Source organism: Pleurodeles waltl, chromosome 11 (assembly GCF_031143425.1).
Source record: "Pleurodeles waltl isolate 20211129_DDA chromosome 11, aPleWal1.hap1.20221129, whole genome shotgun sequence".
NCBI lineage: Eukaryota > Metazoa > Chordata > Amphibia > Caudata > Salamandridae > Pleurodeles > Pleurodeles waltl.
The window spans coordinates 941,775,104-941,789,487 of NC_090450.1; the positions used below are offsets into that span (position 1 = coordinate 941,775,104).

The window sequence follows — 14,384 nt, forward strand, 5'->3', positions numbered from 1 at the left end:
CCTCCCCCTCTATCGCCAGGTGGGTCCGGTGGATCCTGTCGGAATCGGGCGTTAATGTCCAGCCGTTTGGAGCTCACTCCACCCGAGGTGCCATGGCCTCTAAAGCTTTCCATGTAGGCGGTAGATTGGAGGACATTATGAATGCGGCCGACTGGTCCTCTGAGTCGACTTTTAAAAAATTCTATTTTAAACCTATTCATGAAGCCGCTTCGTTGGTGGTGAGTAAGCTTTGAACATGCATAATCCTCGCCTCCGGTCCTGACATACAATGAGAAATTTCCTAGCTAACGTGAAGGAAAGTTTCAATTCTATTAAGGACACGGAGGCGAGGATTATCCCGCCCGCCACGGTGGCCATGGCGCCCGCCCGGAGCGAATTTTATCCATTGCAAGGTGGTATATTTAGTTTTTCATTACGGATATTCAATTTGCGATGTCATGTATCCTGCCTGATTTTGGTATTATAAGCTTGTTTGCTCTATCAGTCAGAGAACTACGAGTTCGTTTGTATGATTTGTCGACTTTGCGGATTCGATTGCTTACCTTTTACTCTTTACTTGTTCTTAGGAGTGACTCCTGCGTCTACATAGTGGCGGTCCACGTCAGTTCGCAGTGAAGACGAGGAAGAACGTCACGGCATTGGGATATTTATACATTTGGTCGGACGGCAGTGTGATTGGACATTGGTTGCCATGGGAGTGGGTCTCATGGGAGTTGTAGTTTTTTCTTGTTTACTTTGAACCTGCTGTCATTAAAAGTGAAGAAAGATTCAGCATAATCCTCTCCTCCGTGTCCTTAATAGAATTGAAACTTTCCTTCACGTTAGCTAGGAAATTTCTCAATCGACTCTACAACACTGCTCTCCTTCTGCACTCTATGACACTTCATGTCATTAACTTTTAGCCTTGCTGAACAGCAGCCACACTGTTGTACAACATGGGAAAAACACAACCACATTGCCGAGCCAATACTTCTTGTATAGGCGAGATCTAATGTCTTTGCCAATGCTTGTTCACTTTTATTGTGCTTTATTTCAAATATGTTTTAGCGGTGGTTGCTGGTAAATGTACTGTAACGCGTTCTGATGCCCACAGAAAGTCACAAATAAACACGTCCTGTCGTATAATATACTTAGAAACGAGGAATTCCTTGTTCAATTGAGGGCCCACCGACAGACACTGGTATAACCTAAGAGCCAGTTTAACACTCTAGTTCTTCGTTAGAAAACTGTGCGTATACGTAGTTTGTTCCAATGAGAGCTGGTCGAGAGGCGGGAACAAATTGGCATTGTGACGGAAGCACGCATGCAAAAAATGCCTAGCAGCTCGCGCGAGATTTTCTTTTAGTTCTCGCGTCTGCGTGTTTTAGTCTTCCTCTTGCAGCTCCGGCTTCTGTGCTCGTTCTCTTGGACTGCCTGGAGCCTCTGAACCGGCACCATGAGCGGGACCCTGGCCAAGATAGCAGAGATAGAGGCCGAGGTATGCCTGTGAGGCGGGGGCTGGTGGGTCAGGCATAATTAGCGGCCCGGGGGGACTGAAGAGCGAGGACAAGTATTGGAGGAAGAGTGAGGGGGACAGGCATGAGCAACATTGTAAATTGTAAAATTGCGACATGCTCGTGAGCTGAATAACGTCTGAGCGGAGTTGGGGGGGTGTAAAAGACGGTGACGAGATGGAGAGAAGGTATCCGTTTTGGGTGAATGCTTTTAAGGAGACTTGAAAGGAGATGTGAACGGCGAAAAGTCTTGTAACTGACAGGGAGCATGGAACAGCTCACAGTTGGGAACATTTGCATGTTACTTTCCCTTCTGCTAGATGATAGTTTTACTGAATGAAACCTAGATCAGGGAGGTTATTTCAACAAGGTGCATGAGGATCCCTGAGAAGGATACTTCGACAGGCCCCTAGTTTGTGGAAAAATAGGTCTCAAGTGATGGGTGTACCAAAGAGGGACATTTATGAGATGGGGAGAGAGGTGTAGACTAAGGAAATGGAGAACACTTTTGAGTGAGGAGAGTTCACCCCTGTTGTAGAGTCGTTGAAGGGTCGACAATAGGAAAGGCCTAGTGAGAACCAGAGATGTAGAGGTAGAATGTTCGCTGTTGAGATGTATATCTGGTAGCCGGAAAATGGCTCTCAACAAGAAGATGCCCACCCTGAGGCAGGATAAACAGGAGGGGTCTGATAGTATGGAACTAAATGAGAAGCCAGGAGAAAGCCTATGTCTCGACCCACTCCTCCGAACATATTTTAGCATATGACTTGGCACGTTTTTGGTGAGTGGAGTGATATTTCACCCTGGAACAAAACATTTTAGAAGTTCGCTAGTAAGAGAAGGCACTTAGATGAGCAATACCTTTAGGTGAACGAGCAAATTAGTTTGCCCCTTCTCCCCAATAAATGCACGTATATGGAGCAAAGCAGTGAAGAATGAGTGAACATCCCAAAGGAAATGGTAAAATCTGAACTACACGCCCCAGGAGCAGGGTACGTAGGGTATTGATGCTTTGGTATAGAGGTCAGGATGAACTGTTCAGAAACATGCAGCTTATTTATGTGTGGGTCAATCCTCTCGCGTCTGTTTTACACTTTTCCTAATGTACCTCCCTTTGTTATGTGTTAAAATGCTCAGCATAGTCTTTGCTAAGTTCTCGGGTTCCTGTAGAATTCAGTTCCGCCCCCTCACCCAGCTTTCGCTTGCAAAAAAAATAATTTTAAATTTTAACTCTGCAGATGGCCCGTACGCAGAAGAACAAGGCCACAGCTCACCACCTGGGGCTGTTGAAAGCTCGCCTGGCCAAACTTCGTAGGGAGCTAATAACTCCAAAAGGAGGTGGTGGAGGAGGGCCAGGAGAAGGTTTGTTATTTCTCTTTCATTTTTCTTTACTAGGTTTTTAAGCGTTGGCTGGTGACGAGTTGTCACTTTGGTGTGCTTCAATGTCCCTATCTCTTCTAGAACTGGAGTTGAAGTTGTGGGGGTTTGTGCGTCCTGATGCTTCAGGATCAGAGTTTCGCAGGGTCAAACTGCACTTAGAGGAGCCATGAATTGGTGGGAAGGCTTGTTTGAAGAGACTTAATTTCAGATGTGTGTTTTTTTTTTTTTGTGTGATGTTAAACTGGGTTGATGCCTTGTATTTGGGCAGAGCACATTCCAGAGGTGAGCTCCCATGTAGAAAACTGACCTCCTACAATGGCATTTTTAATTCAGTCTGGGCTGAAAAATGAGATTTGCATTGATATATTTCTATGATTAGGAGTGCAGTTTTTTTTTTTATTAATCTATTTTTTTTAAGCAAGTTATTCTGTCATTACAGGCAGTCGTGATCATGTTGCCGTTTATATTACCCAGTACTATCAACATGAAACACGTTAAACATATAAAACTGACTCTTTACCTTAACCTTACAAATTGTATAATTTTGGGAAGTTGGAAACTACCTTTTTATTGTAGTGTAATAGTATTTATATAGCGCTTACTACCCCTGATGAGGCGTCAAAGCGCTTTTCGGCGAGTAGCACACTACTCCGGAACCCAACAAGAATTAGTGATGGATTAGTATCGGAAATATGAGTACAGTTTTAGTATTATGAGTGCATTTGAGCCGCGGATATGAGAGTTTGTTAGTTAGATTGACTGGAGAAATGGAGGGGTGGAGGAGGAAAGAAATCCAGAAGTGTTAATTGGGAGTATATCCCTCATTTACTCATCTCAAAGGCTTGTGATGAGTAAAGGGGGGTGAAGAAGGGAAGAGTCTGTGGAAGGGTTAGGGAGATCATAGTAGCAGGGTGAGATAAATAAGGGAGAATTTAATAGGGTTGTTTGGGAGGTCATGGTAAAGTGAAGTTTGGTGAGTTAGATGTGGCAGCAGAGGGGAGAGCTTAGGCAGAGTTATTTAGGAGATGAAAGTAGTAGAATCAATCAATCAATCAATCAATCACAATATTTATAAAGCGCGCTATGTACCCGTCAGGGTTTCGAGGCGCTGGGGGGAAGGGGGGGGGGTGGAGGTGTGCTGCAGTTAGCGGTCGAAGAGCCAGGTTTTGAGGAGTCTCCTGAAGGTGAGGAGGTCCTGGGTCTGGCGTAGAGATGTGGGGAGAGAGTTCCAGGACTTGGCGGCGAGGAAGGAGAAGGATCTGGCGCCGCAGGTCTTGCGCTGGATTCGGGGGACGACGGCGAGGGCGAGGTTGGCGGATCGAAGTTGACGTGTGGGAGCGTAGAAATTGAGTCTGGAGTTGAGGTAGGAGGGTCCGGCGTTGTGAAGTGCCTTGTGAGCGTGGGTGAGGAGTTTAAAGGTGATCCTCTTCTCCACCGGGAGCCAGTGGAGTTCCCTCAGGTGAGGGGAGATGTGACATCGGCGGGGTATGTCGAGGATCAGTCGGGCGGAGGCATTTTGGATACGCTGGAGTCGTTTGATGTCTTTGGTTGGGATGCCTGTGTAGAGTGCGTTGCCGTAGTCAAGTCTGCTGCTGACGAGGGCTTGGGTCACCATCTTTCTGGTCTCTGTTGGAATCCACTTGAAGATTATGCGGAGCATGCGGAGGGTGTTGAAACAGGAGGAGGAGACGGTGCTGACCTGTTTGGACATGGTGAGTGCAGAGTCCAGGATGAAGCCGAGGTTTCTAGCGTGGCTGGCAGGGGTGGGTGGGGGACCGAGGTCGGCGGGCCACCATGAGTCGTTCCAGGCCGAAGGAGAGCGCCCGAGGATGAGGATTTCCGTCTTGTCGGAGTTGAGTTTCAGGCGACTGTTGTTCATCCATTCGGCGATGGATTTTAGTCCTTCGTGGAGGTTTGTTTTGGCGGTGAGTGGGTCTTTGGTCAGGGAGAGGACGAGCTGGGTGTCGTAGGAGATGATGCTGAGGTGATGCTGGCGGGCCAGTTTTGCGAGGGGGGCCATGTAGACGTTGAACAAAGTAGGACTGAGGGAGGATCCTTGGGGGACGCCGCAGATGAGGTTGGTGGCTTTGGAGCGGAAGGGGGAGAGTCGGACTCTCTGAGTTCTGTCGGAGAGAAAGGATGAGATCCAGTGGAGGGCTTTGTCTTGGATGCCGGCTTCCTGGAGGCGGGTCAGTAGGGTGCGGTGGCAGACTGTGTCAAAAGCGACTGATAGGTCGAGAAGGATGAGGGCCGAGGTTTCGCCGTTGTCCATTTGATGTCTGATGTCATCTGTGGCGGCGAGGAGAGCAGTCTCCGTGCTGTGGTTTCGTCTGAATCCGGATTGTGAGGGGTCCAGGATGGAGTTGTCTTCGAGGAAGTGGGTGAGTTGTGTGTTGACGATCTTTTCGATGACTTTTGCTGGAAAAGGGAGGAGAGAGATCGGGCGGAAGTTTTTGAGATCATTGGGGTCGGCCTTGGGTTTCTTGAGGAGGGGTTGGATTTCAGCATGTTTCCAGCTGTCCGGGAAGGTGGCGGAAGTGAAGGAGAAGTTGATGATCTTGCGGAGTTTGGGGGCGATGGTGGCGTTGGCTGTGTTGAAAACATGATGAGGGCATGGGTCCGTGGGGGAGCCTGAGTGGATGGTGTTCATGGTTGCCATGGTTTCTGCGTCGTCCACGTGGGTCCAGGCGGTGAGGCGGCAGTCGCGGTTGGAGACGTCGGGGGGGATCTGGCGGTGGGCCGGTGTTGAAGCTGTTGTGGATGGTAGCGATTTTCTGGTGGAAGAAGGTGGAGAGGTCGTCGCAGAGTTTCTGGGAGGGCGGGATGTCGTTGGCGTTGGCTTTTGGATTTGAGAGTTCTTTCACGATGCCGAAGAGTTCTTTGCAGTCGTGGGCATTGTTGTTGATGCGTTCGGTGAAGTGGGCGCGCTTGGCGACGAGGATCCGTTGGTGGTGTTCACGGTTTGCGTCTTTGAGGGAGGCGAGGTTGTTGGGCGTGCGTTCTAGGATCCATTCCTTTTTGAGCTTCTGACAACGGCTTTTGGAGGTGGTTAGTTCGTCTGTGAACCAGGCTGGTTTTTTCTTTCCTTGGTTGGCGGTGGGCTTCTTGAGCGGGGCTAAGGTGTTGGCGCAGTCGAGGATCCATTGATGGAGGTTGATGGCGGCTGTGCTCGGGTCGGTCGCGTCGGGTGGAGGGTTTTTAACGAGGGTGCTGGTCAGTTGGTCTTGGGTGACTTTGCCCCAGCGGCGGTAGGGGGGTAGATGGATGCGGTGCTGCTCGGTAATTTTCTTATAGGAGAAATGGACGCAGTGATGGTCGGTCCAGTAGAGTTCGGAGGTGTGGCTGAAAGAGATGTGGTTGCTTGAGGTGAAGAGGGGGTCGAGGGTGTGTCCAGCGATGTGGGTGGGAGTGTTGACCAGCTGGCGGAGTCCGAGGTTGAGGAGGTTGGAGGTCAGTGCTGCGGTGTTGACGTCGTTGATATTTTCCATATGGTAGTTTAGGTCTCCCAGGAGGATGTAATCCGGGGAAGCGAGGGCGTGGGTGCTTGCGAGGTCGGCGATGGTGTCGCTGAAGGGGGCTCTTGGTCCTGGAGGGCGGTATATGAGGGTTCCTCTGAGGGTCGTGTTGGGGTCTGTGTGGATCTGGAAGTGGAGGTGTTCGGCTGTCTTGAGGGTGTCGTCAGTGTGGGTGTGGATTTTGAGGGAAGCTTTGTGAGCGATGGCTATTCCGCCGCCGATTCAGTTGGTTCGGTCTCTTCTGGTGATTTTGTAACCGTCCGGTATGGCGATGGCGATGTCCGGAGCCCAGGAGTCGTTCCACCAGGTTTCGGTCAGGAAGGCCACGTCGGGTGCAGTGGAGTCGAGCAAATCCCAGAGCTCGATGGCGTGTTTTCGTGCGGAGCGGGTGTTGATGAGGATGCAGTTCAGGTGGTTGGGGTTGAGTGATTCTATTGTTGGTTTTGTCGTTCTGATGCAGGAGAAGTTGCAGGAGCGGCAGGAAAAAGGTCCTTTGGTGTGCTTCGGGGACGCCAGGAAGCACTCCGTGGAGGAGCCGGTGTTGAAAGCGCGGAGTTCGTTGGCTGAGTAGCGGACGCGGGGGCGCGAGGACCAGGGGGGTGAGGGGGGAGGGAGGAGCAGCTGGGAGGCGGGAGGCGGGAGGGAGCGGCAAATGGGGGCGTGAGGGGGGCGGGGCCGCAGGGAGGCAGCGGCAGGGATCGGGGAGCGCACAAGGGGCAAAAACACAGAAAACAAGCAAAACTAAAGGCAGTCACAATAAGAAAAACCACACAATAAGAAATACAATACTGGCACAATACACGATCGGGGAGACAGCAATCAGGGGGGCACAATGGGGGCAGAAGCGCCGGCGGCGAGGCGCAGAAAAAACGAAAAACAACTTACGGGACGGCGGAAGCGGCACACGGGTCAAGTGAGCCCACTAGCCACCAGGGATGAGGCGCAGGAGGATGCCTGCGGGTGGAGGAGGGCCTCGAACACGCAAACGGCAGCGTGGTCGTGGGACAGAGGCAGGAGGCAGCAGGTTGGTGCTGCGGTCGTGGGGGGCGAGCTCAGGACCTAAAGCAGGTCAGAGTTCGCTCACTCGCGACGCGCAGCGCCAGCCATTAAGAAGGGAGGGGGGAGGGAGGAGCAGGTGGGAGGCGGGAGGGAGCGGCAAATGGGGGCGCAAGGGGGTCGGGCTGCAGGGAGGCAGCAGCAGGGATCGGGGAGCGCACCAGGGGCAAAAATACAGAAAACGAGCAAAACTAAAGGCAGTCACAATAAGAAAAACCACACAATAAGAAATACAATACTGGCACAATACACGATCGGGGAGACAGCAATCAGGGGGGCACAATGGGGGCAGAAGCGCCGGCGGCGAGGCGCAGAAAAAACGAAAAACAACTTACGGGACGGCGGAAGCGGCACACGGGTCAAGTGAGCCCACTAGCCACCAGGGATGAGGCGCAGGAGGATGCCTGCGGGTGGAGGAGGGCCTCGAACACGCAAACGGCAGCGTGGTCGTGGGACAGAGGCAGGAGGCAGCAGGTTGGTGCTGCGGTCGTGGGGGGCGAGCTCAGGACCTAAAACAGGTCAGAGTTCGCTCACTCGCGACGCGCAGCGCCAGCCATTAAGAAGGGAGGGGGGAGCAGCTGGGAGGCGGGAGGCGGGAGGGAGCGGCAAATGGGGGCGCGAGGGGGTCGGGCCGCAGGGAGGCAGCGGCAGGGATCACAAGGGGCAAAAACACAGAAAACGAGCAAAACTAAAGGCAGTCACAATAAGAAATACAATACTGGCACAATACACGATCGGGGAGACAGCAATCAGGGGGGCACAATGGGGGCAGAAGCGCCGGCGGCGAGGCGCAGAAAAAACTAAAAACAACTTACGGGACGGCGGAAGCGGCACACGGGTCAAGTGAGCCCACTAGCCACCAGGGATGAGGCGCAGGAGGATGCCTGCGGGTGGAGGAGGGCCTCGAACACGCAAACGGCAGCGTGGTCGTGGGACAGAGGCAGGAGGCAGCAGGTTGGTGCTGCGGTCGTGGGGGGCGAGCTCAGGACCTAAAACAGGTCAGAGTTCGCTCACTCGCGACGCGCAGCGCCAGCCATTAAGAAGGGAGGGGGGAGGGAGGAGCAGCTGGGAGGAGGGAGCGGCAAATGGGGGCGCGAGGGGGGCGGGGCCGCAGGGAGGCAGCGGCAGGGATCACAAGGGGCAAAAACACAGAAAACGAGCAAAACTAAAGGCAGTCACAATAAGAAATACAATACTGGCACAATACACGATCGGGGAGACAGCAATCAGGGGGGCACAATGGGGGCAGAAGCGCCGGCGGCGAGGCGCAGAAAAAACTAAAAACAACTTACGGGACGGCGGAAGCGGCACACGGGTCAAGTGAGCCCACTAGCCACCAGGGATGAGGCGCAGGAGGATGCCTGCGGGTGGAGGAGGGCCTCGAACACGCAAACGGCAGCGTGGTCGTGGGACAGAGGCAGGAGGCAGCAGGTTGGTGCTGCGGTCGTGGGGGGCGAGCTCAGGACCTAAAACAGGTCAGAGTTCGCTCACTCGCGACGCGCAGCGCCAGCCATTAAGAAGGGAGGGGGGAGGGAGGAGCAGCTGGGAGGCGGGAGGTGGGAGGGAGCGGCAAATGGGGGTGCGAGGGGGGCGGGCCGCAGGGAGGCAGCGGCAGGGATCGGGGAGCGCACAAGGGGCAAAAACACAGAAAACGAGCAAAACTAAAGGCAGTCACAATAAGAAAAACCACACAATAAGAAATACAATACTGGCACAATACACGATCGGGGAGACAGCAATCAGGGGGGCACAATGGGGGCAGAAGCGCCGGCGGCGAGGCGCAGAAAAAACGAAAAACAACTTACGGGACGGCGGAAGCGGCACACGGGTCAAGTGAGCCCACTAGCCACCAGGGATGAGGCGCAGGAGGATGCCTGCGGGTGGAGGAGGGCCTCGAACACGCAAACGGCAGCGTGGTCGTGGGACAGAGGCAGGAGGCAGCAGGTTGGTGCTGCGGTCGTGGGGGGCGAGCTCAGGACCTAAAACAGGTCAGAGTTCGCTCACTCGCGACGCGCAGCGCCAGCCATTAAGAAGGGAGGGGGGAGGGAGGAGCAGCTGGGAGGAGGGAGCGGCAAATGGGGGCGCGAGGGGGGCGGGGCCGCAGGGAGGCAGCGGCAGGGATCGGGGAGCGCACAAGGGGTAAAAACACAGAAAACGAGCAAAACTAAAGGCAGTCACAATAAGAAAAACCACACAATAAGAAATACAATACTGGCACAATACACGATCGGGGAGACAGCAATCAGGGGGGCACAATGGGGGCAGAAGCGCCGGCGGCGAGGCGCAGAAAAAACGAAAAACAACTTACGGGACGGCGGAAGCGGCACACGGGTCAAGTGAGCCCACTAGCCACCAGGGATGAGGCGCAAGAGGATGCCTGCGGGTGGAGGAGGGCCTCGAACACGCAAACGGCAGCGTGGTCGTGGGACAGAGGCAGGAGGCAGCAGGTTGGTGCTGCGGTCGTGGGGGGCGAGCTCAGGACCTAAAACAGAATGGATTGGGATGAGTCAGAGTGGGAATGGAGGATAGATTGATAGAGACATGATATATGATGATGGGTAGTTAAGTGTGATAAGATGAGAACAGGGATTTATATATATCTAGTATAACAACCCACCCAGGAGCTATGCAATGACCCACAAACATGCCAAGCACAGAAGAACATATACACATACATGTGCCAGACGCACAGAGGGTCATAACATTTCCAGTCACCACATATGAGTATTTCTGTTTCAGAGGTATTTAGTTGAGATGGCTTCAGGTCATCCACTGATCAACGGCTCTGACGCAACAGTAGATTTCTGAGTTTTCAATGTTTTTGGGGCATTCTAATTTAAGTAGTATTGGTGTGTCATCTGCATAGTTGTAGCATGTGAGATGGAAATCATTGATCAGTTCTGGTAATGATATCATGTAGATGTTGAAAAGCAAAGGTGAGATGATTGATCCTTGGGGAACCCCTGCTTTTGTGAGGTAGGGTTTGGACGAGAAGGGGAGCGAGTAGATGATGTTAGATCTTTTTTAAAGAGAGGAAGTAATCCAGTTGAGAGCAGTCCCTTGTATGCGGGCTTTGTGGAGTCTTTGAATTAGGGTGTCATGGTCAACCGTATCAAAGGCAGCTAAGCGGTCCAAGAGAAGTAGTGCAGCAACTCCATTACGGTCAACTGTGTTTTTAAGATCATCACAGATTGCTATGAGTGGTGATTCAGTGCCTGTTCCTTGGTGGAATACAGTTTGGAAGTCCGAAAGTATGGAATTGTTTTCAATGAATTGTGACGTCTGGGTGAATGCTGCTCTTTCTATCAATTTGCCCAGGAAAGGTCCATTTGTGATTGTTCTGTAGTTGTTGGGGTCTTGCGGGTCTAGGTTTGTTTTCTTTAATAATGGTTGTATGTATGCCTTTTTCAGGTCTACAGGAAAAGTTCCTGTAGTTAGTCGTTGATGATTCTTCTTACAGGTGTGGCAGCAGAAGTAGATAGAAGAATGTTCTTGAAGATTTGTGGTGGTTAAGGGTCAGAAGGGCAACCGGAAGGTCTGCTTGCTTTGACCAAATCCATAAATTCACCTTGGGATATTTGTTGGAAGGACTGTAGAGACTGTGTTTGGGATAATTTTAGAGGATATTTTAGGAAAGGGGTTGGTGCTGATGGTTTTCTTCTGTTTTAAATAGGAGTCCAATGTGTCTGCCTTGGTTGTGTAGTGAGTTGCCAATTTGTTTGCGAAATCTTGAGTAGTGGTATGTTTGATTTTAATCTGTTCTGACTTAACTAGTATTAGAATCTTGTTTCTCCTTATTATGATCATACACTTCATTCTTTCCTAGTTTAGTGTGTAGTGAATGCCTAAATAAGGGGGTTCATGGCTTTGTTGTGTGTGCAGTCGAGATATGTCATCACACCATCAACGCTGGAGGTGCGGAGATAGGCATGTGGGAGTTTGTGCTACATTGAATGGTTCGTGGAGGTCTGTTGCATATTTTTTCGGTGCCAGTGTGTGTTTCAGCTTGTCCCAACTGGTCGTTTTCATGTGCCCAATTGCCCACCTAATTAATGTGGATATGGCTGTATTCTTAGCCTATGTGATTTCTGATATTTATTTCATCCTGGTTGCTGTCCATGGTGCCTTCATTTACTTTCAAAACATAGCTCTGTGTCTTTTCACGAGGATCATGTCCAGATCTACAATTTTTTTTTTCATTTTCTTCTTCTTTTTTGACCTTTTCAAGAATCCTCGGGCTATCCATGTTGATCCTTCCCATGATCTCTAAGATAAAACTACTTCTTGGCCTTTCAGAAGCCTGATTATGCAGATCAGGTCGAGAACATGTATAAGGGGGCCCACATCAGCCCTTTCTCCTCCTGGACAGGTGTTTGGTGCTGTCGTTTGTATCTAGCAGTTAAGGATGCCCTATGTAGGTCATAAAATATGATACATTTAAACCTAGTGGTTCTCAATTCTTCTAGGGAAGTAGGACATCTCCCATTTTCCTATCCAGAACCATCTCCCATGTATGTTTGAGGATTGTCGGGACAGTCCCTGATGCTTGTGGTATGTTCAATATATTACTTACCACCTTTTCCATGTGTGAGACGCATGGGATATACTGTGTGCGTTGAAGGCTCCAAATCAGCTCATCCACTACGTATGACTGACTGGGGCGGGTACCATGCTTCCAGAATTATCCCATTTATATTTAAGACTTCCAGTTTTTACTGATTTTTACAGATCAATACATACAGAAAATTTATTTCCTGTCTGTTTATTTTTTTAAAGTGAGAGAATACAATCGTGCTTCTTGTGAAGGACGCTCCTTGTTCTTCATGAATTCCATACCAGCTGCTAGGCAGATAGACTGACAGTCCCTTAAAATTGGGTATATGTTAACATATATTTGTATATAATGCTAATAGTTGACTGTCGTTTTTTTTGTTATATTTAACTGCCTAATTTGCTAAAGCACAGCAGGCATCAAAGTGTAAGTGCATGTTTATCAGTTAAATGTGGAAATATACCATTTTACAACTCCATTTATTCTCAAAACATAAAATAAATATGGATAAATACCAATAAAATTGCCCAAAAATAAATATGAATAAATACAGATGGAAATGTTTAAAAAAATGAATACCATAAAACTTAGAGCCCTATTCCATAGGATGGTCATATTCAGATGATTGCAGACTCCCGTCTGAGACCAGTTTTCTCTCAATGTCAGGATGTTCGATCTGTGCCATTGAACTGCAGTTTTGGAAAGTCAGACCTCGGAAAATCATGAAAATGTTAGTAGACCTGCAGATCAAATAACCTGAATAATGTACTCGACCTAACTAATGTACTTGATCTGTAAACAGGTCTCAAATTGTGTGGTCCTAGGCAAATATTTTATTTTACAGCATTGCCTTTTTCTTCATTCTCACATATGAGTTGCACCATCAAATGTGAGTTCAGCATTTCTGCTATACAGAAAAACCTCTTTTGTTTGCTCCATGAAGAATAAGAAGTCAGCCCTCATATAGGGTAGGCATGACCCATGCCTTGCCTCTTGGTTTACTAATAGCATTGCCATCAGGGCAGGGGTGTTTCTCTGTTTATGTGTAAAAACTCTTTGAATAAATATGCTACGAAAGCATGATTTGGGAGCACACTGTCATTTGCAGACAAAAAAAATGCCCCAAAACCTTCCCACTAATTTGCAGCTTTACTGATAAAACTATATAGTGTATTAATAATCTGTGCAAATTGGATTTCATAAAACATCATTATCGTTTGTATTTGATATGTTTTCATCCTATTAAAATATTTTCCTTCACACAAGTACAAAATATGGACTTTCACAACTACTAAAATATATTTGAAACGTTTGCACAGTGGACCTAGAAATTTAAATGTGTGTTAGTTAAAACCCGACATGCTATAGCCTTTCATTTCACACTCTGTTCAGCAGGTCAGATGGTTCACCTTACAAAATCCTGGAACTCTGCAGTCAGAGGAAAAATTAATTGTAAGAAGACAAACTGACTTTTGACCTCTGTTTCTAAACAAAGAGCAAGTGTAACAAGATAAGAACAAGATTTAAATAAGTCTTTATGGCTCCTTCACTTTCTGACTGAACAGAACATCTGTTCTTTGTTAAATGACCAGAAGGGGCGAGTAGGTCCTAAAAATAGCTCAACCTAATAAAATATGACTCGCCATAGCGAATGGGCGATTAGATTTTGGAGGATTGAAAGTGTTTTAAATTTCAGGTAAAACATTGCATTGGAGGTTTGGAGAGTGTGTTTCAGTGGTTTTATTGCATGTCAGGCACTGCTCCCAGCACCATCGTAGCAGTCCTGGTGCACCGTCAGCGTCCATTGATATTCTGGTCAGAGCCATGTGGTGTAGAGGTTTTCTGACATTTAGGCTGTTACCATTCAGATGGCCACTTAGCTGTGCTGACAAATAGTAACTTTTGCAGTTTGGTGCTCCCAGTCCTCTGCACAAGCTGGAAAGTTGTATTGTTTGCAGTGTCAGTGAATATGTGCTTGCACGGTCCGGTGCTTATTTAATTTTGTGAAGAATTTTGGCAAGTTTACCCATCAGTATTGCGTAGTAGTACATGAAGCAAGGTAGCACAGTTGTCTTTAGAGAGCTTCTTCCAGACTGGATGAAGTTTTTCATTTTCGTCATTGCTGTGACTATATTAACCTCAGCGGCGTTGGTATCTCCACGATATATCTGAACACACTAGGTGCCTAATTGTGCGTATCTTCCACCATGGCCAAATCAGGAGAGTGCTGTCATCCTAAGAGGCCTGCAGGAGAAGTGGAAACACACTTCTTTTTTATTTGTTTACCAGTAGTCCAGGCATTTTGTTACATTGATATAGTGACATCATATACAATAAGACTGTATTCACAGTGCGGAGATATAGCAAAACTTCATCCGCATACAGAGC

At 49.1% G+C, this 14,384-nt stretch overlaps 1 protein-coding gene across 1 annotated transcript in view; it reads left to right on the top strand.

Annotated features, from left to right (window-relative positions):
* The first annotated feature begins 1,320 nt into the window (after positions 1-1,320).
* DRG1 (developmentally regulated GTP binding protein 1) overlaps positions 1,321-14,384 on the top strand; it is an 89,463-nt gene continuing 76,399 nt past the window's right edge. Inside the window, exons 1-2 of the mRNA XM_069215073.1 lie at positions 1,321-1,477; positions 2,732-2,855. Of these exons, the coding sequence (XP_069071174.1) occupies positions 1,436-1,477; positions 2,732-2,855 (166 nt within the window). The 5' untranslated portion in view covers positions 1,321-1,435. The remainder of the gene's footprint in view (positions 1,478-2,731; positions 2,856-14,384) is intronic.